General features: G+C 42.3%; 2 protein-coding genes across 2 annotated transcripts; both read right to left on the reverse strand.

The window, feature by feature from the left end:
- Window positions 1-9: 9 nt before the first annotated feature.
- zdhhc23b (zinc finger DHHC-type palmitoyltransferase 23b) lies at window positions 10-7,315 on the reverse strand. The gene is made up of 5 exons (XM_027016180.2): window positions 6,535-7,315; window positions 4,762-4,949; window positions 3,622-4,329; window positions 1,457-1,624; window positions 10-1,245 (listed from the first exon to the last, which is right to left on the reverse strand). Exons 1-5 carry the CDS (start codon window positions 6,562-6,564, stop codon window positions 975-977), a joined length of 1,365 nt encoding a protein of 454 aa, XP_026871981.2. The 5' UTR covers window positions 6,565-7,315; the 3' UTR covers window positions 10-974.
- Window positions 7,316-8,037: 722 nt separating this feature from the next.
- gramd1c (GRAM domain containing 1c) lies at window positions 8,038-18,346 on the reverse strand. The gene is made up of 17 exons (XM_027016239.2): window positions 18,152-18,346; window positions 17,603-17,723; window positions 17,113-17,213; window positions 16,880-16,975; window positions 16,620-16,700; window positions 14,448-14,572; window positions 13,935-14,091; window positions 13,381-13,540; window positions 13,082-13,225; window positions 12,723-12,841; window positions 12,455-12,597; window positions 12,252-12,355; window positions 11,387-11,554; window positions 10,616-10,682; window positions 9,595-9,714; window positions 9,120-9,225; window positions 8,038-8,808 (listed from the first exon to the last, which is right to left on the reverse strand). The coding sequence occupies exons 1-17, from the start codon at window positions 18,344-18,346 to the stop codon at window positions 8,740-8,742; spliced, it is 2,076 nt and encodes a 691-aa protein (XP_026872040.2). The 3' UTR covers window positions 8,038-8,739.
- Between the last annotated feature and the right edge of the window lie 7,239 nt (window positions 18,347-25,585).

A 25,585-nucleotide genomic window follows, 5' to 3' on the forward strand; every position in this document is an offset into this window, starting at 1 on the left:
TTTTAGCTGTACTGTTTAAACACTTATTTTTCATTGTTACAGTCAGATTGAGATTTTGGTCACGGGTGCATTCTGCCACACAGAAAAGAATAAACCCTTCAAATTAAGAAAAAACACCATGGTTGCAACAGTCACATTCTGCGCTCGTGTATAAAGTCCGTTTTTTAAGCATCTGTTTTTTAGGAGGCTTTAAAGGGGAATAAATCTCTAGTCATCATGACCTGATCTCCTAACCATTGCAGTTTCACTCGCTGTTTGATAAATGTCAAAGACTCATCCCCATTTGCAGTACACAAAGACACAAATCACATTCAGTGTTCTCTGCCAGCACTTGCTGCCCGGCCGCAGCACTTTCAGGGTGCTGCCGTCCGTGTTGTGAAGAGGACTCTGGTACTCCGCGCGCATTGCGCTGGCGCCTATTCTCATGTCACAGCAAGGCACTAAATCCAGGTGGATTTTAAAACAATGTGTATGCAACACTTGAGAAAACCCTGTGAAACTCTGCAAGGAAAGAGACAAAGAAACAAAAAACAGCAACATCATAGAGCAGCTCTGAAGTTATGTTGCAGTGCATTTGGAGCCCATATATTATATATATATTATACATATATTATATGGCTTATGATTCACACAGAGGACGAGCCAGGGGAACATTAGATGTATCTGGGCAACATTCCACCATCCCCACCATTTACTTGTATTGTAAATGCATTGTGATTTGAATAGTGAGAAATATCAAATAATGCCATCTAGTGGATAAAGAAAGATAGTTACCACCTTTCTTCCACTATAAATTGACAATACCTTTGACCTCACAGTAGACCTTGACCACAATTATTACAAAAATAAAACCTGGGAATAATGGACCTTGGGACAGCAATTAAGCAGTGTGCAATCCTTCCACGTGATGGCTTTTCACCACCCTCTAGCATGTCCCCTTAAAGCTCTCCACTGGCACAAATCCTGACCCAACACTACACCAGATCTGGTTTGAGGGCAGACCTCTCCAGACTCTCGCCCATGGTTAGGAACTCAGTCCAGTTGGCCCAGAAGCCACGGGAGTAGACACCCGTGTCGATGACAAGGCCCCAGATAAGACTGCGGCCGGTTCTGTCCCTCAGAGCTGCGTGGGCCTCGCGCTCCGTCACGTTGTAGCTAATGTTGATCAGCTGGAGGAACAGCAGGTGGAGCAGTCCTCCAGTGACAATGCTGCAGTACCAGGCACACGTGAAACACAAGGCCGTGCTGAGGAAAGAGACAGGCTTCTGCTAAGGATTACGAGGCACATCCATCTCCTTTCCTGTACACTGAGCCACTATCGCATTACGCCGATTACATCTTTAAGAGCAGTAATAAGATGTTGTAGTGATTATGCTTTTAATATCAGCTCCCCAGGGAAAGACATTTGCTTCTGATTAAATATTTAGCTGTGTGACCTGGAGAGTTTTTAGCAGACCTGTACTGGCTGTAGACATCAGGGCAGTAGAGAAGGGCACTGAACAGGCCCTGTCCAGGACACACGCGATGCAGCACCAGGCTGATCCCATACAGCGACGTCAACAGGAAGAAGACAAGCATAAGGAGGAAGCTGCGATGATTGGCCTGTCCCACACAGCTGTTAATCCTGGGTACATACAGAGCAGGCCAACAAATAGGAGAGAAAAAAAACTGCTGAGTGTTGGGCCTTGACCGATATTTGAACTGCTACTAAGAGGCAACAATTAGCTAATATTCTGCATGATTAAACACTGATTTGATGGCATTGTATGAAAGAATGCAGTTTATAATTCATGACCTTGTAATCTGTTAAACAGGGACGTAACACAGAACTCTTGCCAAAGTTTTATATTTAGCACTTCAGTACAAAAAAAACATGTTGAAAGATTTTGACATTTTCCCCCAGCAGCAGCACAATGTCCACCATCCCTGCCCCAATCCCAGCACCCCCGATGCCACTGCCCAATCCCAGCTTCCTCCACCACCGCATTCCCCAAACCCAGCACCCCCTGATGCCCCTGCCCCAATCACAGTGTCCTCCTCCACCCCATTCCCCAATCCTAGCGGCTGCTCTCATAATTCCACTTACGTTGTGGGTGACATTTTTGCTCCCAAAACCCCATTGTGAAAAACTGAAAAGGTGTTCTGGCAATGAAAGCCCCTCTCTATGGTGTGGCGCTCATCTCCTGGGTGACGGGGGTTGTAAGGCAGCTAAAACTGAAGGTCCAATCAGAGATATGTGCAGATGCCACTGATAATTGTTACCACAAAGCCTGCAAGCCCAACAGCAGCAGATGCATTTAAAAATGCGCAACATTGTGCTCTGCATTTTCAGCTAGACAATAATAAAAGCGAGTGATACCCCAGTTTAGAACAACAAAGAAGGGCATAGCTGAGACAATGGAATCGACTTTTCTGAACTCTAAAAAAATTCACATATATATTTCATTCATGTAATCTTACAGCATGTAGGAGTTTCACAGAGCCCAATTATATAGCCCAGCCGACCAAGGAAAATGCTGTGAAGCAATTGCACGATATAAAACAAAATGACCAGGAAAAGTATGGACATACATGCATACGCTAACCCTATTGATGATGGTTCAGACGAACATTACACAATGCATTCTTCATGAACAGACTGCTAATTTTCTCACATCTGCAAGAAAAGTGAGCCTGAGGAAATAAATCCTTCAATGTCATTACATATAAAATGTAATGTGTTGGGAGCTCAAGTGCTTTTAAATGGCTTTTAATCTCACTTGACCTCATAATGGCACAATTAATGACCCTGTAGGAAAACCACAGCCCTGGAATAGCACTCACAGTCTCAATATTTAAAGCTAGGCTGAAATCCTATCTGTACAGTCAGGCATTTTATTAACTACTTCCCATCTTAGGTAAAGGTGTCGATCTGGGGGTCCGTGGGCATTGAGAGTTCTGGTAAACTGGGATGTTATGATGCTGTCACTTCACTTCACTTCACTTCCCTCATGCCCGCGTTTCCTTCTGGCTCTGTCCTTTCAGCTGTTTATACATCCCCAATTTACACACCCTCATACCTGCACCTGCCCATGCTTAATGATCTATTCTCCCTTCCTACCGAGGTACACCTGCCCCTGATGCCAGGTCGTTACTGAGCCTCAACACATCTCAGCTGCCACAGCTCCTCCCACCACCGCCTGATGCTCACCACACCTCCATCCGAGCCAACTACTTCTCCGTTACCCTTGATGGATGTTCTCGTGCAAGATGGGTTTTGAACACACGCACACTGTCGGGACCAGACTAGGACATCTAGAAAACCAGACTAGACATCGATTGCTTCCGCCCCCCAATTCTATTTATTTATTTATTTTCCCTTTTTCATTCACTACTCTTTCTGTTCCTTACTGTTTATTGTTACTATTGTAGTGTCCGCTGTCTGTTGGCCAGAGGAGGATGGGCCCCTCCTTTGAGTCTTGGTTCCTCTCAAGCTTTCTTCCTCGTGCTCTGTGGAGTTTTTCCTTGCCACTGTCGCCCTTGGCTTGCTCACTGTTTACTTGGACTTGTATATTTGTAAAGCTACTTTGTTACAACAGTCGTTGTCAAAAGCGGTATATAAATAAATTTGACTTGACTCACCAAACACAGTGGTGGTCCAGTCGCAAGACACAGACCCCGCAGATCCGGCAATGTCCTGCTCTTGGGGGACGGACCACCTTGCAGTAGGGACACCAGTTCCCCCTCCTAGTGCTCTTCTGCAGCAGACTGTCTGGCACGCCCCTGGGCTCACCACTCTGCTCTGAAGGACTCGCACGATTGGCTATCACCACCTGGTAGCATGTCCCATACTGGTAAGTGGCATCCATTTCCGGCTGAGGGCTACAGTAAGTCACTGTGCTGTGAGCATCAGAAGGGTGGGGCATGACATAGCCTGGCCCTCTCTTGGTGTGCACCAGGGTAATGACAGTAAAGAGCATGCCCATAGTCACAATGCCCAGCTGTAAATGACTAATGTCTCCTCTTGAGACGATCTCAGTGAGAAAGACGTAGTAGGTGTAGAAGAGGGAGAAAAGTGCTAAACTGAGGAAGAACAGAGTGCGGCCTTTCTTACGGTGGGTGAAATGGTAATACCAAAGCACCACGCCAGGTAATGCTGTTAGAACTACAATACCCAGCAGGTAATGCAGAGCAGCTATGTGCAACAGGACCGGCAGTAAGATAACAGGTGGGACCAAAGACAGGTCAACTTGTTTGGCCCCTGAAATCCAGGGCACTCGCAGGCGATCAGTCACCGTGTCCACCAATCGAGACAGAGTATCCGGCTTCTGGGGTTCTCTCTTGAGCCACCTGTGAAACATAAGAGGACATTGTTAACACAGGACTGAATCACTTCTCACTGTGCTTACAGAAACTTGCAAAGAAAACCAAAACAAAGAATAAAATAAATTATTTGCGATCTTCAAGGTGAGGCAGTACTGTCTGCATGTGCTAAAATGGGTCACTGGCACCCCAGATGGGCAGTAGTGATTCTTCCGCTCCATATCCATGACCAGACTAGTCACCAAATACACCATCGATATGCGTTCAGAGCGCTGCCATGTTTATAGGGAACTGCCTCTGCACTAAATCTGTGTTACACATCCCGCTTCCTGATGTAAACCGTGCTTGTACTGGTCCCCACAATGCTTGGAAATCCAGAACATTCCAACAATAAACACACCCCTCAGAATCTTCTCTAATGCACAAGTGGCCCACCACGAAGCATCCATCCTCCCTCACCTGTCGCAAGCCTCGTCCAGATCCTCACAGTCACAGCAACACGCTGCCACATGACTGCGTCCACCACGCCGGTCCACATACTCACAGCAGCACAAAGCATCATCGGGCTCCAGAGCCTTGCTGGCCTTCTTAGTCATGATGGATGTTGGATCATCCAGTAAACATGAGATCAGAAGAACAACTTTCACCTGGAGGTGTACAACAAGGAAAAAATAAACTGAGGTTGGCAGGATGCTTGCCCACAGCCTGATCAATTATACACCCTTTTATTGTATTATAACTATCGATTTAACAGTTCAAGTTGCAGTCTGGAGTACTTTGATTAACTGATAAATTATGCAGCTGAAATATCATGTGACAGCAGTCAGCAGAGAACTTGACCGTGTTCCATAAACAGGGACCCACTAGCTTCTGTTACATTTGTAGGGCAAAAGTTATTAAAATCGTGTCAGGCGGTTTTGCGCTATTCCAGACTACGGAGCCTGGTTACGGTTTCTTTTTCCACAAGTTTTGTGCTGGAAACCGGGATGGAACAGTTAGTGCCCATACTCAGGACCTTCAGTGGAAAAGAGGCTATTGTGTCACTGATGGCGCATCAAAGGTATTGCAGCACCATCAGTGCCCCTTGTGGAGAACGTTGATTTTAACTCTAAAAGTGAGTGAGTTACAAGCCAGCCCCTTGAGGTGCTTTACATCTTTAAAAAAATAAAAATAAACAAACCAATTAATAATAAGCCTGGATGGTTTGATCACAGATGATAACGTCCAGCTACAGCCATGCTCACCTGAGCATAAATACAAACCGTCATTGCACGTGTTCATCCCTTTGAAGAAAACGCGATAGCTAAATAAGTACGATCCGCCACGGACTCAGGGTTGGGAGAACCGACAGGAGCACGAAGAAGACTCTATTTAGTTAAGAATTATAAAAATTTAGACCAAAGCTAGTAGTCTTACTTTGTAGTTTATTTAGTGTGTAGAAGTGCATGTAACTTTATCGTGTAACGCATGTCTCTTGGTTACTCGCCGCCCTTTTCCGCCTTAGGTCAGTTCGTAGTCTTTTCTAAAGACTACGCACTTTAATAAAGTGTGTGTTCTTTGAGCAGGAGTGTTGTTGAAAACAACCCTGCTCGGTGTAACCATACTTAACTGACATTAAATGACAAAGTTAAATTGCTCATGTGTAGGATAATTAGCATAACACTGCGATTACCTTTTGGCTAATAACATCTCCTACAGTATGTCTTCCATCTTAAAAGTCAAGAGCGAGAGCACCCCGGGGAAGAGGAATAACTTCATATGAACCACCAGGATGACCTACCTTGGCAGTAAACTGCACGAACAAGAAGGATGATTTCTTTCATCTGGTGCAGTGTACACAGTACACCGCCTTAAACCGCGGACCCCACCTCATATATATGGTGCGATTGTGTCACTATATGTTCAGAACAGGTGAAAAATTAATTCTCAAGTTTACGCGTGATCGGTTAAATTATTTCCGCAAATTATGTCCTAGCTAAATCATTTACGTTATCTAGTTTTTTCAGTCATGTGAATAATCTAATAAGCTAGTCCATCATGCAGGCAGAAGTGTGTGTGCTAAGCTAGCTCTACATCCCACACGCCTTCACCTGTAAAGCTCAGAACTTGGTGACTAATGCCATATTTGAGAGACTGGGCTCCTGCGCAGTTTCCTGAAGCTGGTTATCTGGCCTAGTTAGAGTTCTTTACAAGCACGTTACAACGTGACCAGGTGTTTAAAGCTTCACCTACCTGTCTGATGGGCGTGATGTGACGTTTCATTCAGAAACTCTTCCACACACTGTTCCACATTCCCAGCCCGAAACACTGGAGTCTTTGTGGTGTGCCGAGTTGACAGACTACACGACATGGCAGCGTACGTCCAATCCGACATGGTCTACAAAAGGCGACGTGCCTGTCCTTCTTTAGCAAAAGGAAACATGCTTAGAAAGGAGCAGAAATACTAAATTCCTCCAACATCGCCTCGGAGCTTACGCACGACCAGCCGCCCAGGTCTCTTGCTTGCACTATGTCGCCTGCTAAACGCAGGAACTGGGGTTGCCTAATATTCCGTTTCCTCTTCTTCAACTTTTAACAAACCCAACCGGTTTTGTCCTAAATTTCACCTCGTGTCACAAAAAAAAAAAAACCCAAAACAAACGTACGTCTAGGATATTGTAGAAAATTACAGAAGTTTATATCCAGTAGCCTGGGGCACACATTGTATTATAATCGCACTCTTGCTGTACTTGTTTCACATATTTTACACGTTAGTTTATTTGGCATCCAGAGTGAGGTTTAATCACGCATTAAAGATATGATTATCTTGCAGATCTTTAAACGGCTAAACTTCTACGACGTCGGTGAGTAGCATAAGCAAGCAAGTAAATGAATGAATCTAGGCAGACGTATAGCATAAGTACCCGTTACTGAACAAAGCCATTACTGTTATCGGTAGGTAAACTTGGTTTTCTTTATCATAGTCACATGCTGTTTACCGTTAATCCTTTAAAAGTAAAACCCAGCCCTCCTAACATGGAGTTTCCTCCAATATGGCAACGCGAATAGCGGAACTGCCTGTCGTCAGTCTCCTGACGTCAATACAGACGAGAGCTTTCGTTTCCAGAGTCTTGCCTTCAGCGGCACACAACTTCGCAGCACTTTTCTCTGTATACTTACTGCAGGAAGCATAAATGGACCTTACCAGTTTTCTTATAACTGCTAAAAGCTTTTCATATAGCACCACCAGCGCTTCGACTCTCTCATCCACACCTAGGGCCATAAAAATGAGGGCTGAGGCAGGTGTGCTTGGAACGGAAGGTGTGCGGGACGCACCAAGGGAGACATTTCATAGGTTAAGACTGCAATTCAGAAGCTGTACAGCATTGCTAACTACCTGTTACTTTAGAGATACCTGTTTATTTAGGTTACTGTGTGCACAAGCAAAGGATTAGTTTCACAAAATTGAGGAATGGCCATGAAAAGGGCTTATATTGAAGTCATAAACAGCCAATAAAAATGTCAGTGAAAACATCCGTATGGAATAAGTGGTAAAGGAAATTACGACAAAGAATGGACATCAGTTCCTCAGAAGGGTTAAAATGGCAATCACCCTTTTAAATGTGCTCCAAATTACAAGGACCTCATCACAATTGTCTCGCCAACAACCACACATTATGCCAGTGTAAACGTTCTACAGATTTTAAAAATGCCCACCCTCCACGATATTCACCATACCTCAAAAAGCCCATCAGGTGAACATAAAATAACATTAAAACCTTTATTTAAAAAATACCACAGAAGGGTGCAGAAACTAAAATGCATATATCCGAAGAATAATTCACAACCATCCAAAATACATATTCTCTCAGTAGCAATAATTTCCCAGACAAGTATTCAATGGTGCAATGATTAACAAAACATTTGGAAACTAAGTGAATTTTTAGCGAGTGACAAATTTACCAACATGGTAAAAAAAAAGGCCTTTCAAGTTCTTCGTCATGCACTGGTTAGCAGTGCTATAACGGGATATTCCAACATTAATTACTGTTTCTTGCGCACACTCGTACCTTACGCAAGGTGGCAGGGAGAGTCTGTAGTGTTGAACAAAAATCACTCAACAACTATGCACACCAACAGGCTGAAACGGGATGCTGTATAATTAAGGCAGGCAACTGTAAAAATAATTCACACCATAATCAAAAGTGGAAAAAAGGCAACCCGTGTAAGTGTACCCTGAGCTGAGGACTCTTAGGGTCTGCGTAATACCCTGCACCAGACATCCCAGCACAAAGGTTCAAAACATTCAGCCACCTGACACCACAACAAGCCTGAAGAGGCAACAGCCAATGGCAAACGGGTGTTACTGGAGCAACCATGGCTATGGCAACGCTCTTTGACGTGGGCAGGCCCTGTGGAGCAGCCTCCCCATCCTCTTGTCGCCCGGCAGCATGGCACTCACAGGTGGCTGGAGGTCTTGTTCCGTCCCAGGAAGCTGCGTTGTAGTTCCAGCAGAGAGCTGCGAAGCTGCGTGGGGGAGGGGAGGAGCCATCAGTACAGACAAAAGCAGCATGCACCACAGAGCCTTCAGGGAGTGAGGCTGCCCTACAACGTGCCTCTCATTACTGTCTGGAGGAAATGGAATCATCCCCTTTTATGGAGACAGCTGCTACAACAAAAATAGTAACTGTACTGTGTTTGAAGCTTGAATCTACTTTGGAGCTAGGCATTCCCTTACTACTAGAGAGGTGTTACAGCCAGCCAGCCAGCCCCCAACCCCACACACACACACACACACACACACACACACACACACACACACACACACACACACACACCTGTTCTAGCAGGTTGATGGAGTCTTGCAGCACTGCCCTCAATAAGCGTGCTTCGTCATGACTCTGGTGGAGCACAGACTGTCTGGGGCCCAGGTCAGGTGCCAAACTGGAAGAACAAAAGATCACCTCCGTTACCATTTAAGATCTAATTAAAGGATTTCACACATTTAAAAAAGGGTTGCATTAATAGAATAAGCCAAGTTTCTGTTGCTTTATATTCCATCTACACTCCAAACAGCCTCTTCCAAAATCCTGGTACCATAAAGAAACCAAATGTGCAACTCTGACACCTCTACACTCTGGACTGCAGTACCCAACTGAAAGCATTTCAAAAGCAGTATTTTCTCCATTTTTCAAAACAATACAGTTTTAACTGTCCTTAAAATATTTTATGTAGAAATCCAAAACTTAATACTCTGTGAGCTACACACATTCAACAGAAGTTAAAGCAGACGGCAGGTCTTCACGCCTTTACCTGGCCTCAGCTCTCTCCCGCATGCGCTGCTTGGTGCTGAGGTACATGCGGTGGGCCACGTCTTCCATGGCCCAGAGCTTAAAGAACAGCCCCAGGTTCAGTACAGTCAGAATCAGAAGGCTGAAGCAAAAACAGCAGCCACACATTAAATTATGACATGGGAACTGTCCAATTCTCTAGAGCTGCTGTTTTCCATAGCTAATTTACAACAGTCCAGACTCCTAATGGGTTGCAGAAATGAATGGATATTAAAGTTGTGCATAAGCACACAGTCATGCATACGTGCGCACGTGTACATACACACACAGGTAAAAGAACTGGATTAATGTGCCTTGTCTGCTCTCTCTATATCACACACTTCGTTGTTCAGTTATGTTCCATTTCTTATTAAACAAACAAACAAACAAACAAACAAACAAACAAGCACATACACAACAGAGACACACACACATACACAAAGAAGAAAACAAACAAAACACACACCCCATTGGTAGGACTTCATACTGAGGTTAGGCTCTGAGCAGGCAACTCAGAAATGAACTTTAATCACCTCTGCTATCAGCTAAAGCTTCACCAGCAGCTCAGTATCCCATCAACAGGCAAACAACTTCCCACTTTCACTGTTCTCACAGATACAGACGTTTCCATGTGATCATCTGTCTGTATGTCACCACGCCCTGTGTCCTTTGATCACACACATGCTCCAGTGCCAGCATGCGAGGTGAGGCAATCATTTAAGGCTTACAACCTCAGAACATGACTATACTCTCCCTCATTTAGAACTGCTTTTCCAACATTTTTCATTTTTTACTGTAAATCACACTCTCCCTCAGTTTTGCTTTACTCTTTTAGTATTTCTGTATTTATAGTGTTCTACTCTTCTGTCTTTTATTTTATATTTGCTCTTTATCACGTAATGCAACTTTTAAACTTCGCTACAAAAACCCTTAATAATAATAATAATAATATTATTAACAAGATCACTACCACTACACATATGCATTTGAATACACTGACTTACATTAAACTCATTCCAGCGATAATGGATGTGATGTTCCAACTTTGTGCACTCTTTATATTTACTGCACCTGAAAAGTAAAATGAAGGCAGCTAATAGTTAGTCCTGTAGACAGGACGCATGTGATGAGAATGTGTGTGCGCTTAGTGAATAATACACCAAAGTGAATGAATCTGGCACACACTAGTGTTTTCCAGTGCAGTACTGGGAGCTGCCGCTATAAACACTGAACCAAGCAGTCAAGGACACTCGATACCTGGTGCAGGTGCATGGGAGCAGGACAGGGCAGAAAAATGGGCATTGTGTGGTCCCCAAGACCCAGTTAGTAAACATACTGGACCAGGGTTATGGATAGGGAGCCATACGGAACCAGGGTTATTGTTAAAGATGCCCATACTGAATCAGGGTTAAGGTTAGAAAAGTCCATACTGAACCAAGGCTGGGGCTAGAGGGGCCCATACTGAACGAGGGTTAGGGTTAGAGGAGCCCATATTGAAAGAAAAGTGTCCAATGTGTAGAGGCACGTTTTGATTCCAACTAAACAGGAGTCTATTTATTCATCTGTTTGAAGGTGGAGACCAACTGATTAAACAGATTATGGGACTTCTGCTTGGTTAGAATGAAAACCTGCATACAGGACATATCAAACCAGACCAGGCCTTTCTGAATAAGACTGGACACCCTTGCCATGAACACCAGGACTCGAATACAAGCACCTGGACAGAAGTGAACGAAGTGCGAGTATTTTAACGCGAATAGGCCACAGGTCATTACCCATGGTGCTGTCCCTGCGCTGCTCCAGATCTGCACTGTACTGCCTACTGGGTCTTGCATGGTCTTGCAGTGTGCGACTGAAGGTCCGTCGTCGTCTGCGTAAACCCCCCTTACCGCCATCTCCAGAACCCTGAGTCAGCTCCACCTCCTCTTCAAGAAGCTCCGCCTCTAGATAGATAGATAGATAGATAGATAGATAGATAGATAGATAGATAGATAGATAGATAGATAGATAGATAGATAGATAGAAAGAGAGAGAGAGAGAGACTGTGTGGATCTGGCTCTTAGCTTAACCAAACAAATCATATGGACCATTTGAAGGTCAGGGGTCTGAATGTTAGTGGTAGTTTGTTAAAAAAGGATGAGCAATAGCTTCATTTGGAAATGGATATATGAGTCAAATCGATATACCACTGAAATGGAGCAGACATGTTCCACTCCCAGCCCTTAAACAGCACTCTGATCTGATCATTTCTGTTAATTACCCTCTACCCCACCCCCCCAACCTCATCTGCAGCAGAAAACCTGCACTGGCCAGTCAGGAAGACATTAAACTCTTCACTCACACACTCACTCCGTGTTTCCACCCTCTTATACACTCACTCCGTATCCACTCCCACAGACATCGCTCTGTGTGTCTCAGTCATCTACATTGAACTTGTAATCTAGTTCCTTAAAGCACACAAAGCTGTCTACACTAGAGCTCGGTGCCGTCGCTCCTGCCCACAGCCCTGGAGCAGGCGTGTGGTCTACAGGCCACGCAGGAAACACCGGAGCTCTGGGACACATCACACTGGGGGAGGGAAAGAACTACAAGCAATACACCCAAGCAGATAAATATCTAATATTAAGGTCTGGTACTAACCAAGATGTCTGAAGTAGTCCTCTAGGCCACTCCAGGAGTTCTTGGTGATAAAAGACTTCACAAAGCCCCATGGCTGCTTATTGTACTTCACATCAGTGTAAATCCTGTACAGAAATTAGTTTTCTTAATTGTTCAAGAACAATTTGTTTGCAGTGACACCAAGGGTGAGGAATACAAGGATTAGTGAGAGGCACACTGCTCACCGAAGCCTACACTTGTGCTTGGATGTGCGGATGATGCAGTAGCGGTTCACAGTGTAGAAGTAGTCGTGGTACGGCACGTCATGTGTGTACACCTCAGCATCCACTATGTAGTAGTGACCCTCCCTCGACTCCTTATACAGGGTCTGAATAAAATAATGTGGTGTGTGCCATCAGTTAAAATAGTATTTATTACACACACACACACACACACACACACACACACACACACACACACAGAGAGAGAGAAAGAAATAGCCAGCAGGCTGACCTGATTTTCTGTAGCGGTGGAAAATTTGCCCACTAGTGGGTTATTGATAGTGATGGTATAATTTCGACTCCTTTTCATAGAGCCAGAGGTCTCTCTCTGCCAAGAAGTAGAGGTGCATCCTGCAGAATGAGTGTATGCCATGGTTAAAAACCATGAGGAATATGAATGTAGTTACATATAAAACCATAAAACCACATAAATAAAAATACACAAATTCACATTTGAGTGTTGAGAAATCAGCTGTATTTCTTGTTAGTGTAACCATGAGATGGAATATGATCCATGTTCATAAGCAACCGCAAGACAAAGTTCCTATTGAAATGTTAGCAACTGGAATGGAGATAAAAGGTAACATTTACCTGTGATCTTCCTGACATCCATAAACCGCCGGAAAAAATAAGAGTCGGTGAACAGCAGCTCGAACATTTTCTCAGCCCTGATACGGAAGACTCTGTTTACATAGAGCCTTCCCTGGGACCCCCGGGATGCACATTCCCGTTCCACTGATTCAGAGGAAAACAAATAACACATATTTGCATGGATGCACAGCAACAGTGGGCCCCTCATTAGCACCCACGCATCCAAACCCATAAACATTCACGTGCGAGTATGTGCGCGTGCACGCACACACACGCAGGCACGCACGCACACCCCTCACCCTCCTCCATGCTACCAGAGAGGCTACTGTCTGAGAGGCGGCTTTCGTTGGCATTGAGATCTAAGGACAGAGACGAGCACTTGGACGTTCGCTCAGGGGCAAAGCGGTGCAGAGGCAGGGCAGGACTGCGATGGCATGACGGCGTGCTCCGAGAATCTTCCTGTGGGACATGCAGTGAAACATGCACTTATATACCTCTGCAACGTCTCTGCAATTGCATCAAAATCCATTTAAATACACTCTTGTATGAACACAGGTTACTACGCTTGATAGACTGACCCAAACAGTCCTTGGCACAGAGATCCAATTTGGTTAAAACTCCCATGCACAATTAATACAATAACTTTACATAAGGGTAATTACACACAAACTCCTTTAAAAAAAAACAAAAAAAACACCAAAGCAAACAGACACCCTTGAGAAAGTTGAAACATTTCAGAAACTTGATAACCAAAAAAGCAAACACGTTGTGAGGTTTTCCCTGTTAGCTTATTTACATGTAAGATGACTGTAAGACATATGAGACTTTTCACAAATCCATAAAAGTACTGTACCCCATTTGCAGAGGGAGTGCTCTGCTGAACAATGGACGACTGGGTGTCATCCCCTTGTGGCGTAGACATCTCCTGCGAAGCCTGTTCAGTGTGAGGAAGACGCAGAGAGGAAGGCCTCTCCAGTCGTCTGCTGTGATCCTCTCCCTTCATATTTAAACTGAAACAGACAGAGCCAATCCAAGCATGGGGTCTCTGCTCTCATGTAGCACATTTCAATATGTGTGTGGTGTAGATGGTTGTGTGTATGTGGTGTATGGTTGTGTGAGTACGGTGGTTGTGCGCTTCTGGTGCATGTGTGGTGTGAATGCGTGGTGTGTGTGCGCGGTGCATGGTTGTGGGTGTTTATGTTGCATGTATGGTGTGTATGGCTGTGTGTGGATGCTATGTGTGTCTATGGTTGTGTGTGCGGTGTGTTTTTGTTGGTGAGTGGCATGTGACTCTGGTTGGGTGTGTGTTGTGTTGTTTTTGGGTGTGTGTGTGTGTGTGTGTGTGTGTGTGGTGCAGTTGTCTTACCTGGGCTGGGAATGTACAACTGTATCTGCCGAACCCTGTAAACTCTCCATCTCCTCATGGCTTAGACCTAAGTCATTGCCATAATGCTGTTTGACCATCTGCAACAACTCGTGTCTGGTCAGTTGCTATTAGAGAAAATAAAAGTATAACAAACACACTGAATGAACTATGTAACACTACACACCTCCTTGTTACTTGAAAGAAGAACGCGTCTGTCTGGCCCAACACAGGCACGGTTCATTCTTAATTTTTAACGCTGACGACCTTCTAGGACAAATCGTTTCCCACATACATGGAAAGCAGCCCAAACCTGCTTTGCGATTATTCCTAGAAAAGCAATCAGATAAAAGCTTTAGAGTAAAAATCCTAATCTATGATCTTTTGTTTTGACACCGGGAAGAAGGGAGTTACATGAACAGGTGGACATGGCCCTTAATCGGTATTCTGAGACGAACATGCTGTAGACTTATGGACCATGAACTCCCCAGCCCGAAAGCAAACGTCGGTGTGTGTGCGCGTCCGTCTCCGAAACACTGCTACGTGTGCTTGTGCAATACACTAAAAGAACGACCCGAGTCGCAAGTTTTAAAAAGAGAAAAACTTTGTAAGAGTGCGAAATCAAGTGGCATCGACTGCATAGTTTGGTTACCAGAATTAGATTTAAAGCGTCTGATGAACGAAGATATCCGGAATTAATGGAGACAAACTTCTGTCGAAAATCTAAAAATGAACGGTTAACTACCTAGCGATAGGTACTGGCGGATCATCCAAACACGAATGAACAGAGCATATGGCAAACAGATTGAACAGCAAAGCCCGACAATCAAAGAGCAAAACATGTGTGACCGTTGAAGACGACCAAAACCCCTCGCCAACTGCCGTTTTATTTACATAAAATAACAGCGAATGATTCGGCATACTTACAAAGAGAGCCGCTACTTTGAAAAAAAAATCTTTCGCAAATTGCCGAAGGGCCTCAGTGAACGAGAGTAACCCCTGAGCTGTCACTACAGCGGTAGGCGCCCGTACTGGCGCAGTGCAGGAAGTTGCGCTCAGAGCCCAGCGCACGGAGGAGAAACGGCTCCGCCCTTTCACTTGGATCCTACGGACAACATCGCGCCCTCATTTCCATGTCAACGCCGGCGAGGTTTACTTTCCTCTGGTTCGGCCAACGCGAGATGGCAGTGGTGTTTTCTTAGGGGCTGCTCTTTTTTCATGCACACTGCAAAGCCACACCTAGAGAGGTCACTGAACTTTATTTTTATTTGCCGTCACACTCCCGGCTGACGCGACATAAGTTGTTTTCACTGCAGTATTGCCATGCCCTGAGGCCTGTTGGGCATTGCGCTGCTCTCTCACTCTCAGTTACTGTGCTCGACAAGGTTGTTCATTTATGCAAATTCGGCGTTATTTGTATATTATGTAAAAATAGTTTCTAGTGTAGATTTTTTTGCAGCCTGGATTGCATTCTGTTTTGCTTTTAAAAGCGTTGGTAGAAGTATTAACTGCATAGGTTAGGTGAAACTAAATAAATAAGTCATATGTAGGTAGACTCTTTGTGGTGATCCCTTTGGTGTGGTGACACTGTGTGTTGATCTGTTGGTGTGGTGACCCTGTGTGGTTACACTGGTGATCTGTTGGTGTGGAGATCTGTTGGTGTGGTACACTGTGGGGATCTGTTGGTGTGGTGACCCTGTGTGGTTACACTGGTGATCTGTTGGTGTGGAGATCTGTTGGTGTGGTGACACTGTGGGGATCTGTTGGTGTGGAGATCTGTTGGTGTGGTGACACTGTGGGGATCTGTTGGTGTGGTGACTCTGTGTGGTTACACTGGTGATCTGTTGGTGTGGAGATCTGTTAGTGTGGTGACACTGTGGGGATCTGTTGGTGTGGTGAATCTGTGTGGTGACACTGGTGATCTGTTGGTGTGGAGATCTGTTGGTGTGGTGACACTCTGGGGATCTGTTGGTGTGGTGACCCTGTGTGGTTACACTGGTGATCTGTTGGTGTGGAGCTCTGTTGGTGTGGTGACACTCTGGGGATCTGTTGGTGTGGTGACCCTGTGTGGTTACACTGGTGATCTGTTGGTGTGGTGACGCTGTGTGGTGATCTGTTGGCACATTGTATATAGTGGAAGGAGTAACAGAATAGTGGTAAATTTTTCATTCCTACCTTCTCCATCAGTAAGTTCTGCCATAAGCGAAAGATGCTCTGGAAACTTCTCTCTCTTGCAGAAAATGATGTGAAGAACATCTAGAGCAGTGGGTGACTGGATTAATCCACAATCACAAAATACGCTCCGCATTTCAGTGGGTGCAGCAGAAGCTATAACACACTTCATGGGACATTAGCTTTTGCATTTTATCATCTTTATCATCTTTTGTCTTAATAATCTCTGAGTACATCGGACACACAATATTTGCAACAGGTACCTTCTCTGTGTTTGTGTAGATCTGAATGGCATTTGGTATCCATCGTGCTGTTTTCTCTCTTGACATGGATGCAATATCTCTCAGCTTCACCATAATCTAAAATGTCAAAAATCCTTCAGTCGGTGTAATTTATCACATATATCCGTATTTATGTAGCTTGTTTGAGTCTGAGTGTTGTATTCTACTTCACAGAACACATATGTGTGCATGCACAAACAATCATCAGCACTCACCTTTGTTACCCAAAAAATATTACTGTAGAAACAGAGATAGCTCTCTGTGAGGTAGAGACGTCCGTGCAAAAGAATGTCCTTCTGTAGCGCACATGCGTAATCTGTGGGACAGCAGAGCATTCAGAGAATACTGATAGATCACATACAGCCCCCATACAATTCCCAGCCCTGGTCAACAACTAGTTATTTGGAGAAGCAGGTGTCAAATTAATTCATTCTCTCTCTCTCTCTCTCTCTCTCTCTCGCTCTCTCTCTCGCTCACTCACACTCTCTCTCTCTCTCTCTCTCTCTCTCTCTCTCTCTCGCTCTCTCTCTCGCTCACTCACACTCTCTCTCTCTCTCTCTCTCTCTCTCTCTCGCTCACTCACTCTCTCTCTCTCTCTCTCTCTCTCTCTCTCTCTCTCTCTCTCTCTCTCTCTCTCTCTCTCTCTCTCGCTCTCTCTCTCGCTCACTCACACTCTCACTCTCTCTCTCTCTCTCTCTCTCTTACCCACTATCAGTCTTTCTGACTCAACCAGTTCTTTGAATGTCTTTCTAAACTCCTCACGCCGCTGTTTGTAGCTGGTTGGGGGTGCTTGAAGTGGTCCTATATATTGTCCAGTAATGTCTCCCTGTTATGGTAAATAATGATAAAAGATACAAGAAATGACAGAAGGGAAAATTTATATAAAGCATTCACAGTTTTAACGTTACCTGAGAAACCAGAAGTGTAAATATTATTTCATATCTTTTACTGGAAATACATTTTCCCTTGACTAACAGGTTATAATTTAAGATATTTGCGGGATCGCTCTAATGTTAAAAGGGTTACTAAACGCTGGGCAATAGACTCCATTCAGGAATCTATATTCTATTAGTTTTGATATGGTCATGGCGAAGCATAGGTTTTTTTTGTTTTTTGGTTAACTTCCACAAGAGGGCAGTAAACGCTTATTTTTCCATTTCAGACACTACATAGCAAAAATTGGGTTTAATGTATGCTTATTTATTACTTGCACAAATAAAAGCGAACGCCATTGACAACGTGGATGTTACTCACCTCTTGCCTTGTGTTATTCACTTCTTGCCTTGTGTTATTCACTTCTTGCCTTGTGTTATTCACTTCTTGCTTTGTGTCATTCATCTCGTGCTTTATGTTATTCACCTCGTGCTCCTCCGAATTCAGTCTTCCCTCAGTTGTCACGGTGGAAAACGGTGCATCACCACCCATCACTGGTTTTGCTCTGTGGGTCATCTTTCTCCCGCCTAGGTAAACCAGAACCAAAACAATACCGGTATCAGTAACCATCAGCAACACTCTAACAACCGGTCTTCGCTCACTTTCAAATTCAACGTGACACTTCCTTGAACTATGCAAATCAGGATTGTTCCAATCTAATTAAGATAAGATATTAACACAGGGAACACCCGATAACTATCTCGTATTGCCCGGTGACCTGCCTACAAAACCAAAACTGCGCGATCGAAAAAACCGTGGGAAAGTCAACAGGACCAAGCTTCACCCATTTGTGGACGAAAATCTGAGGTTATCGCACATGAAACGCAAACAGTTGTCTGAATGTTCAGTAGATAATCGTACCTTTTCTAATTATGTGCACAGTGGGAGTAGTGTTGTCCATCTCACGAAACAGACCAAACGGTTATACGTTAAACGTCAAGGGAATAAGGTCCTACCTGTAAACGTTGTGCCCAAGTGTAAGGGATTCCAAGTCACATATAGACTAATTCGCACACAGGTGGAAACGAGTCAGTCATGCAATATGGGCTTTTAAAATGCAACTTTTCTAGTCTTTAAGACCAATCCTCACGTAAGACATGTGCTGCAGTTTCTGTGATGTATCTACACCTGGCAACAGGTGAATTACTGGACCAAACCCATTTATGAGGGAGCGTGACTTGCGCCACTGAAAAGAATGGAACCAGGTGATGCTGAATTTACATACTTCAGAGAATCTGGCGGCTAGGCATTCTTTGCAAAGATTGAGCTGCTCTAGTTTTGGTGGTGACACAATTTTATTGTGGTGTAAACACTAGAAGAACGCATACATGAAAAGGGTTGGTATTTGGCGTCAGCTGTTGGAATAGCTGCCATGCTCTTTAACAATCGAGATAATCCGTCACCCTTCCGCACAAATGGGCCATAGCAAAAAGGAGACGTGTAAGGTCAGCGAGAATGCCTTGGGACACTGGACTGGATCAACAGGATTCCAGCAAACAAAATGCGACTGGGCCAGTCCAGTCTGCTCCGCCAGGGACATCGTTAGTGCATGCGTCACCCGCGGAGCACAAGCGCCTCGCTCGAGCCCGTATTTACGCGACTGCGCAGCGCAAAAAGACCTGGGAAGAGCGCGCGGGTGCGCGGAACCTAACGCTGAGCGCGCGTGTGAGCGCGCGTGCAATGACTAGCGTTAGGACCTCACTTCCATCCGACAAGTAAAGGGAATACATGCATTTTAGTACCTGATTCACACAATCACTAAAATATTATCGCCGTGTCAATTTGTGTAAAATGTTTTACACATAGACACTGCTCCGTCAAATGTTGACTGGATACGTTAGTGAGGAATACTTTAATGTAATAATGTAATTTTAAAAACAGCCATCTTCCGTTTTACATTTCGTAGCCTACTAAATTCGATGCTTCTCTGACAGATAAACTAAGATTTAAAGAATTTTACATTTGGCATGATTTGAGCATCTACAGAAGCTGGGTGTTCTTTTCTTTACTGTATCTTATATTATTTAAATTGTCTACATGTGTGTTTCTATTAAAGTATATTCTATTATAGTCTATGCTATTAAAGTCACGTAGGCCACACACAAATCCTGACAAGCGATTCGACCTGATCTCAATCTGCCTCATCTCCTCAGCTTTGGTGCTCAAACACAGAAAAGTATTTATCGTATAATTTGCATGTTCTCTGTAACTGTCTTACAGCCAGTTAACTGACATGAAATGCTATGAACCAGTGTTTATACTTCGGAGATCCTGAGAGAAAGAAGGAACACGCGAGAGAAGTGTAATTTTGGAATTGAAAAAATATACATCCACTCTCACCGCTGACATGCAGTAGCAATGTCTTTTCCCCCCTTTTTTTAAGAAAAAGCTCCACCAGAGGGAGCCAGACAGCAAAAAGATCTTACCTCATGCATTTGATTAAAAATGAAGAACAGATCCTTATACACTGTACAAGAATAATAGTGCGTTTGGGTTTATCTTAAGGTTTCTTCCTCGTGCTCTAGGGTGTTTTTCCTTGCCACTTTCACCCTTGGCCTTTGCTCACTGAGGGCTTGCACTTGGACATTTGTAAAGCTGTTTTGTGACATTTGCTGTAAAAAGCGCTATATAAATAAATTTTGATTTGATTTTTTAAAATTTGATTGGCAATGTTTTAAAATAAGAATCAAACTCTTACTAACACAGAGAAATTGATCTTTTTTTAAAAAAACTTAAACTCTATTTTAAGGGAGATATTCATCTAAAAAGAAAGTTATTTTAACGTTATATGAGCTGTCACAAAACAAAAAACAAGATTTATAACATTGTAAAAAAAATGTAAAATAAAGCAAAACTTTAATATACATTTTGGTCAGCCAAAAACATGGCATTTGAGTAATTACCCAACCTTTTACAAAGTACTATGTACACTAGTACACTACAGAGGTTTCATCTTTTTCCCAGGGCTTCAGGTATGATGACAAAGTGTGATGGCTGAACAGTTAAGATACATTCAATGTTCAGTGAACTATCAGTGATTACAACTATTAATAAATATCGGATTTAATCTCCACACTCTAAACCTGTGTCCTCTTCTGAATCACACCCAGGTGTTGTTGTTGTTGTTGTTGTTTTGTTGTTTTGTTTTTTTGTGGGGGTTTTTTATATGGCAAAATCATCTTATGAGACCTTTATGTAATGAACCGTCAGACACATCGAAAATCATTTTCATTCATTTTGATTTATCAAAGGTATATTTCACGATTTGCATAAAATACATATTTTACATACATTTCAACCAGATAACAGCACTCACAGAGACAAGCTCATTTACCCACACATAACAAAACTTGGCTGCCATCTGCATACATGTGCATATTTTCAAACTAAGCTATAGTTTGAATAGAAAACTTATAATAACAGTACACTGTTACTTCAGCTTCTATCTGCACTAAACCTATACAAGCACAGCAGAAGGACAGCCTGTACACAAGAGGCAGGAGTGTGAGACACATGCACATGGGGAAAATATATTAATGTATGAAATTAAGAAGGTCCTTTCATTTATGCCAAATCCACATTCCTGTTTTTCAGCCATAGACAAAACAGCAGATAGTGAACAGCTTATATTTTGGGTCAACATAGCTTGGACTAATATGTCCCCCATGAAAAAAGCTAACATGCAAAAATTACGATTCATGTATGGGATGAGAAGTGTGCACACCCACACACCCTGGCCAGCATGAGATTCTATCCCGTGGAGGTGTCCTGTGACAGAGGAGTACACTGCGCCGCATGGCATACAGGTGGAGAAGGACAGACAGCCACAGAGCTCAATTAATTAATTAATTAATTAATTAATTAATTAATTAATTAATTGGGTCTGAGGACAACTTTTAAAATTCATTCTATTATTATTTGCAGCGCAAATACCAGTTGAGCATAATGTCATCTTATAAAGTTCATTAAAGACCTGCTAAAACAGCCCTAAAGCCTTCCCAAAAGGTATATATTAATGAGACAAGAACATTTAATATTAAATGTTTATGTCGTGTAGTTTTGGAGCATACTGTTGAAGTCTGAGATGATCATTAGTCTCTCTGTTTCAGGCAGGTGCACTGGAGCCTGGCCTGGCTCCTCCCACTTCCTAAAGGAACAAATGAAACACAAGAACACTTATTTCCAATGGAGTAATGGATTTAACATGGTTTATTCAATCAATTTAACTGTCTTGCATTATGTGGAACTAGCAGAAATGTTCACTAGAAGTGTTGCATTAACCATGATGGTGCAAAATTCAACATTGTTATTATCGATGACTACACACATAAACACAACACAGGTGCAGCTGAGGAGTTGATAAACACAGCACAAGTGCAGCTGAGGAGTTCATAAACACAGCACATGTGCAGTTGAGGAGGCATTGCAAGGAACATGATGTCAGATATGAGCTGGAGCATGACGTCCAGACCTGAAAACAGACAATAGCCATCAGAGGCAAGAACTGATGAAATTCCAAAGCAGAATGGAACACTTGCTATACAGACAGGAATTCACGGAATGCATTATCCTGTTTGTTTTCTGTACTGGTGTTTCTCAGTCCTCTTCTCAACAAGAAAAAGAGAATTTGCATTAGAAAACACTTAAATTCTCTGGATCTAAAAAACAAAAACCAAAATCTAGGTACTGTAACAGATAGATATCTCCCTAAAAGAACAGATCATATCACCCGAATCCTAAAATCTTTACACTGGCTTGCAGTTAGTTACAGAATAGAGTTTAAAGTGCTGCTACTACTTTGTAAATCACTGAATGGTTTCAGCCCAGAATACATCTTTGGATATGTTTAAAGAATATAAACCAAGTAGATCTCTCTCTCTCCATGGACTCAGGTCAGTTAGTCGAGCCCAGAGTCCAAACTAAATATGGTGAAGCAGCAATAAACTCTTTTGCTGCATATAACTGGAACAAACTGCCAGAAGATTTTAGATGTGCCCCAAGTGTAAACATTTTTAAATCCATCTTAAAAAGTTTTCTCTTTTATGTTGTATAACTTTATGTTTTTGCCTTAATTCTGTTAGATTTTTATACTTTCTTTCAATTATACTCTTGTACTCTTATGCAAAGATACGCTCTCAGGAGCTGAGAGAAGACTGATACGCTCTCAGGAGCTGAGAGATGACTGATACGCTCTCAGGAGCTGAGAGAAGATCGTGTTGCTATAGTGGTTTGTAGCTGTTTGTGACTGTGGGATCACTGTTATCCTATCACAGATTGAGCAAAGACTGTTGATGGGACTGAATAAGATGCTGCTTTTATTAAAAGCAACTGACAGTCATGACTGAGTACAACTTGAGCAATTGAAGGTTAAGGGCCTTTGTTCAGGAGTCCAACAGTGAGGCTTGAACTAGCAATCTTCCAATTACAAGTCAATTATTTTAAACACTGTACTAACACTGCTTATGTTTTTTTTCATCTTTACGTTTAAATCATTTTTTATTTCCATTTGTTTTAATCATATTTGTTTTATTTTTTTAAATTCTCCTACACCTGTTTTCTTTGTACTTTCTCATTTGTAAAGCATTTTCAGTGACCGCAGTGTATTAAAGATGCTATATAAATAGACTTGCCGACAAGCTTCCACTAAGTTCCATTATTTCATTCAAAAAACATGCATATTCAAGTACAGCTGGTGCTCAAATCTGCAGGTTCAAAACTGTAAATGCCATGGACTCATGTACATTTGTCTTGCAGGGAATGAGGAAACCCAAGTGTCAACTCACACAACTTTATTAAATTGGACAAATGAACACAGACATATGCTCTCATTGCATTTTAGACACTCCTGAGACCCATTTTCACACTCTGTGTACATGTCCATTCTGTCAGTTTTGGTACTGACGTTATTATCCCTCACTTTGGGGTACAGCATTCCACCATGCCCCTTGTTTTGTTTGCTGTTTGACCAAACTATTACGGACTCCCACATCCACTACACTACTCCCTTATTTACTGCTCTTGTTATATCCAAGGTCATTATATACTGCAAGACCAGGAACTCCATAAATGTTACGCATTGGGGGGAAAAAATGCTCTTAATGCATATTTCACTGGAAAGATCCACTGCTATAGAAATGACTCAAATGGCAATATTTAATATTTCATGGGAGCTTTTTATTGAAATATATTGATCTTTATTATTTTAAACTATCCATCACTATCTAAGACTGTTAACCAATCTCCTAATTTTAGTAAACACTCAAATATTTATGGGTTAGTTCACATTTGATACAAATACTGACACATATAAAGTACACACATATGCACACACATAAATACAAATTGCATACAATAATCTATTAAACTCTTAGCAATGTGTTTAATGTTAGAGAAAAATAATTAATATAACTCAAATTATTTTATAACTACTTTCTATTATTAGGAGAATAACTGTTGTTTATAGGCATCAAGGTGTTGACTACATTGTTGCCTACTGCTGTCTGCAGCGTTCACATGAACTATGGTTAGTGTGTCACTAACTAATGTTAGGCTACTCTTCTCCCTTATTCGGCTAGAATAAGGAGGGCAAGCCTAGCTGGAGGCGAAAAGGTTTTTTCTAGGAGGCTTTTAGCGGTACAGTAAAAAGAAAATAAACACTATAATACTACGTTACAATAAACGTTACACTGTGTTACCAAATTTCACAGCCTCATTTAATATAGAAAATTAATCATCTAGACCAAATGATCATATAAGCGTGGACGAGCTCTTGAATAGCGGACGATTTCAAATTAAATACAGGAACGTTTTCCGTTTATTTAAACAGAAGGGTGACCGATTATTATTATTATTATTATTATTATTATTATTGTGGTGATTATTATTATTATGGTGATTAATATTATCATTATTATTATTATTATTATTATTATTATTATTATTATTATTATGGTGATTATTATTATTATTATTATTATTATTATTGTGATTATTATTATTATTATTATTATTATTATTATTATTATTTTATTTATTTTTTTTATTCTAAACTACAGCGCTCTCACCAGTGCAGTGCCAGCCCAGATTCACGAACGCTCCCCGCCAACAAGAGTATTATACAGTGACCGTCGACAACCATCTCCGCTACCGTGGGAAGAAAGACGAGGACCTCTAGTGGTGATTAGAAGGAGCAGCGAGTAGGGCGATGTGACGGTTATAAAATGATCATCCATAAATATATCCACATATTTTCTCATTTTAGTAAACACTCATATCTACAGGTTAGTCCACATCAAATACAAATACCAACTTATACATACAAACTACACAAATGTGCACACATGAACACAAATCGCATAGAATAAACTAATAAACTTTAACAATGTGTTTCATGTTAGAAAAAATAATTCTTGCATGCAACCCATTTTTAAAACTACTTCTTTCTACTTAATTATTAGGACAACAATGCACCTTATATTATTTTTTACTTTAATTTGCCACCCATATGTATGTATTTGTAAATGATTGTGCAAGTACAAAAATATAAAATATAAAGTAGCAAGCCCATTAGAGTTTAATGCAATAAATCAAAAGCGTGAAAATAGTTAATATTTTCCCCATTTTACAGGATCATTAGTATTCTATTTTTGCAGGCGGGCTTACCTATGTAATGTTCATTTTCAGATGTAACAGGGGAAAGAAAATAAGGCGCATGTAGGATCAAGAGGATGAGAATCATCTGAAGAGCTAGCGTTG

Source organism: Electrophorus electricus, chromosome 5, assembly GCF_013358815.1.
Source record: "Electrophorus electricus isolate fEleEle1 chromosome 5, fEleEle1.pri, whole genome shotgun sequence".
NCBI lineage: Eukaryota > Metazoa > Chordata > Actinopteri > Gymnotiformes > Gymnotidae > Electrophorus > Electrophorus electricus.

Bases quoted from the DNA above. Each gene is read 5' to 3' on its own strand.
- zdhhc23b (XM_027016180.2), bottom strand. From the start codon at position 6,564: ATGAAACGTCACATCACGCCCATCAGACAG. The intron at 4,330-4,761 runs GTGAGGGAGGAT...TATGTTTCACAG, and splicing joins CTGGACGAGGCTTGCGACAG to GTGGCTCAAGAGAGAACCCC. The intron at 1,625-3,621 runs GTGAGTCAAGTC...GTATGTACCCAG, and splicing joins CTGGACCACCACTGTGTTTG to GATTAACAGCTGTGTGGGAC.
- gramd1c (XM_027016239.2), bottom strand. From the start codon at position 18,346: ATGACCCACAGAGCAAAACCAGTGATGGGTGGTGATGCACCGTTTTCC. The intron at 16,976-17,112 runs GTGAGTGCTGAT...TTGACATTTTAG, and splicing joins ATATTTTTTGGGTAACAAAG to ATTATGGTGAAGCTGAGAGA. The intron at 14,092-14,447 runs GTAAGACAACTG...TGTCTGTTTCAG, and splicing joins GTTGTACATTCCCAGCCCAG to TTTAAATATGAAGGGAGAGG.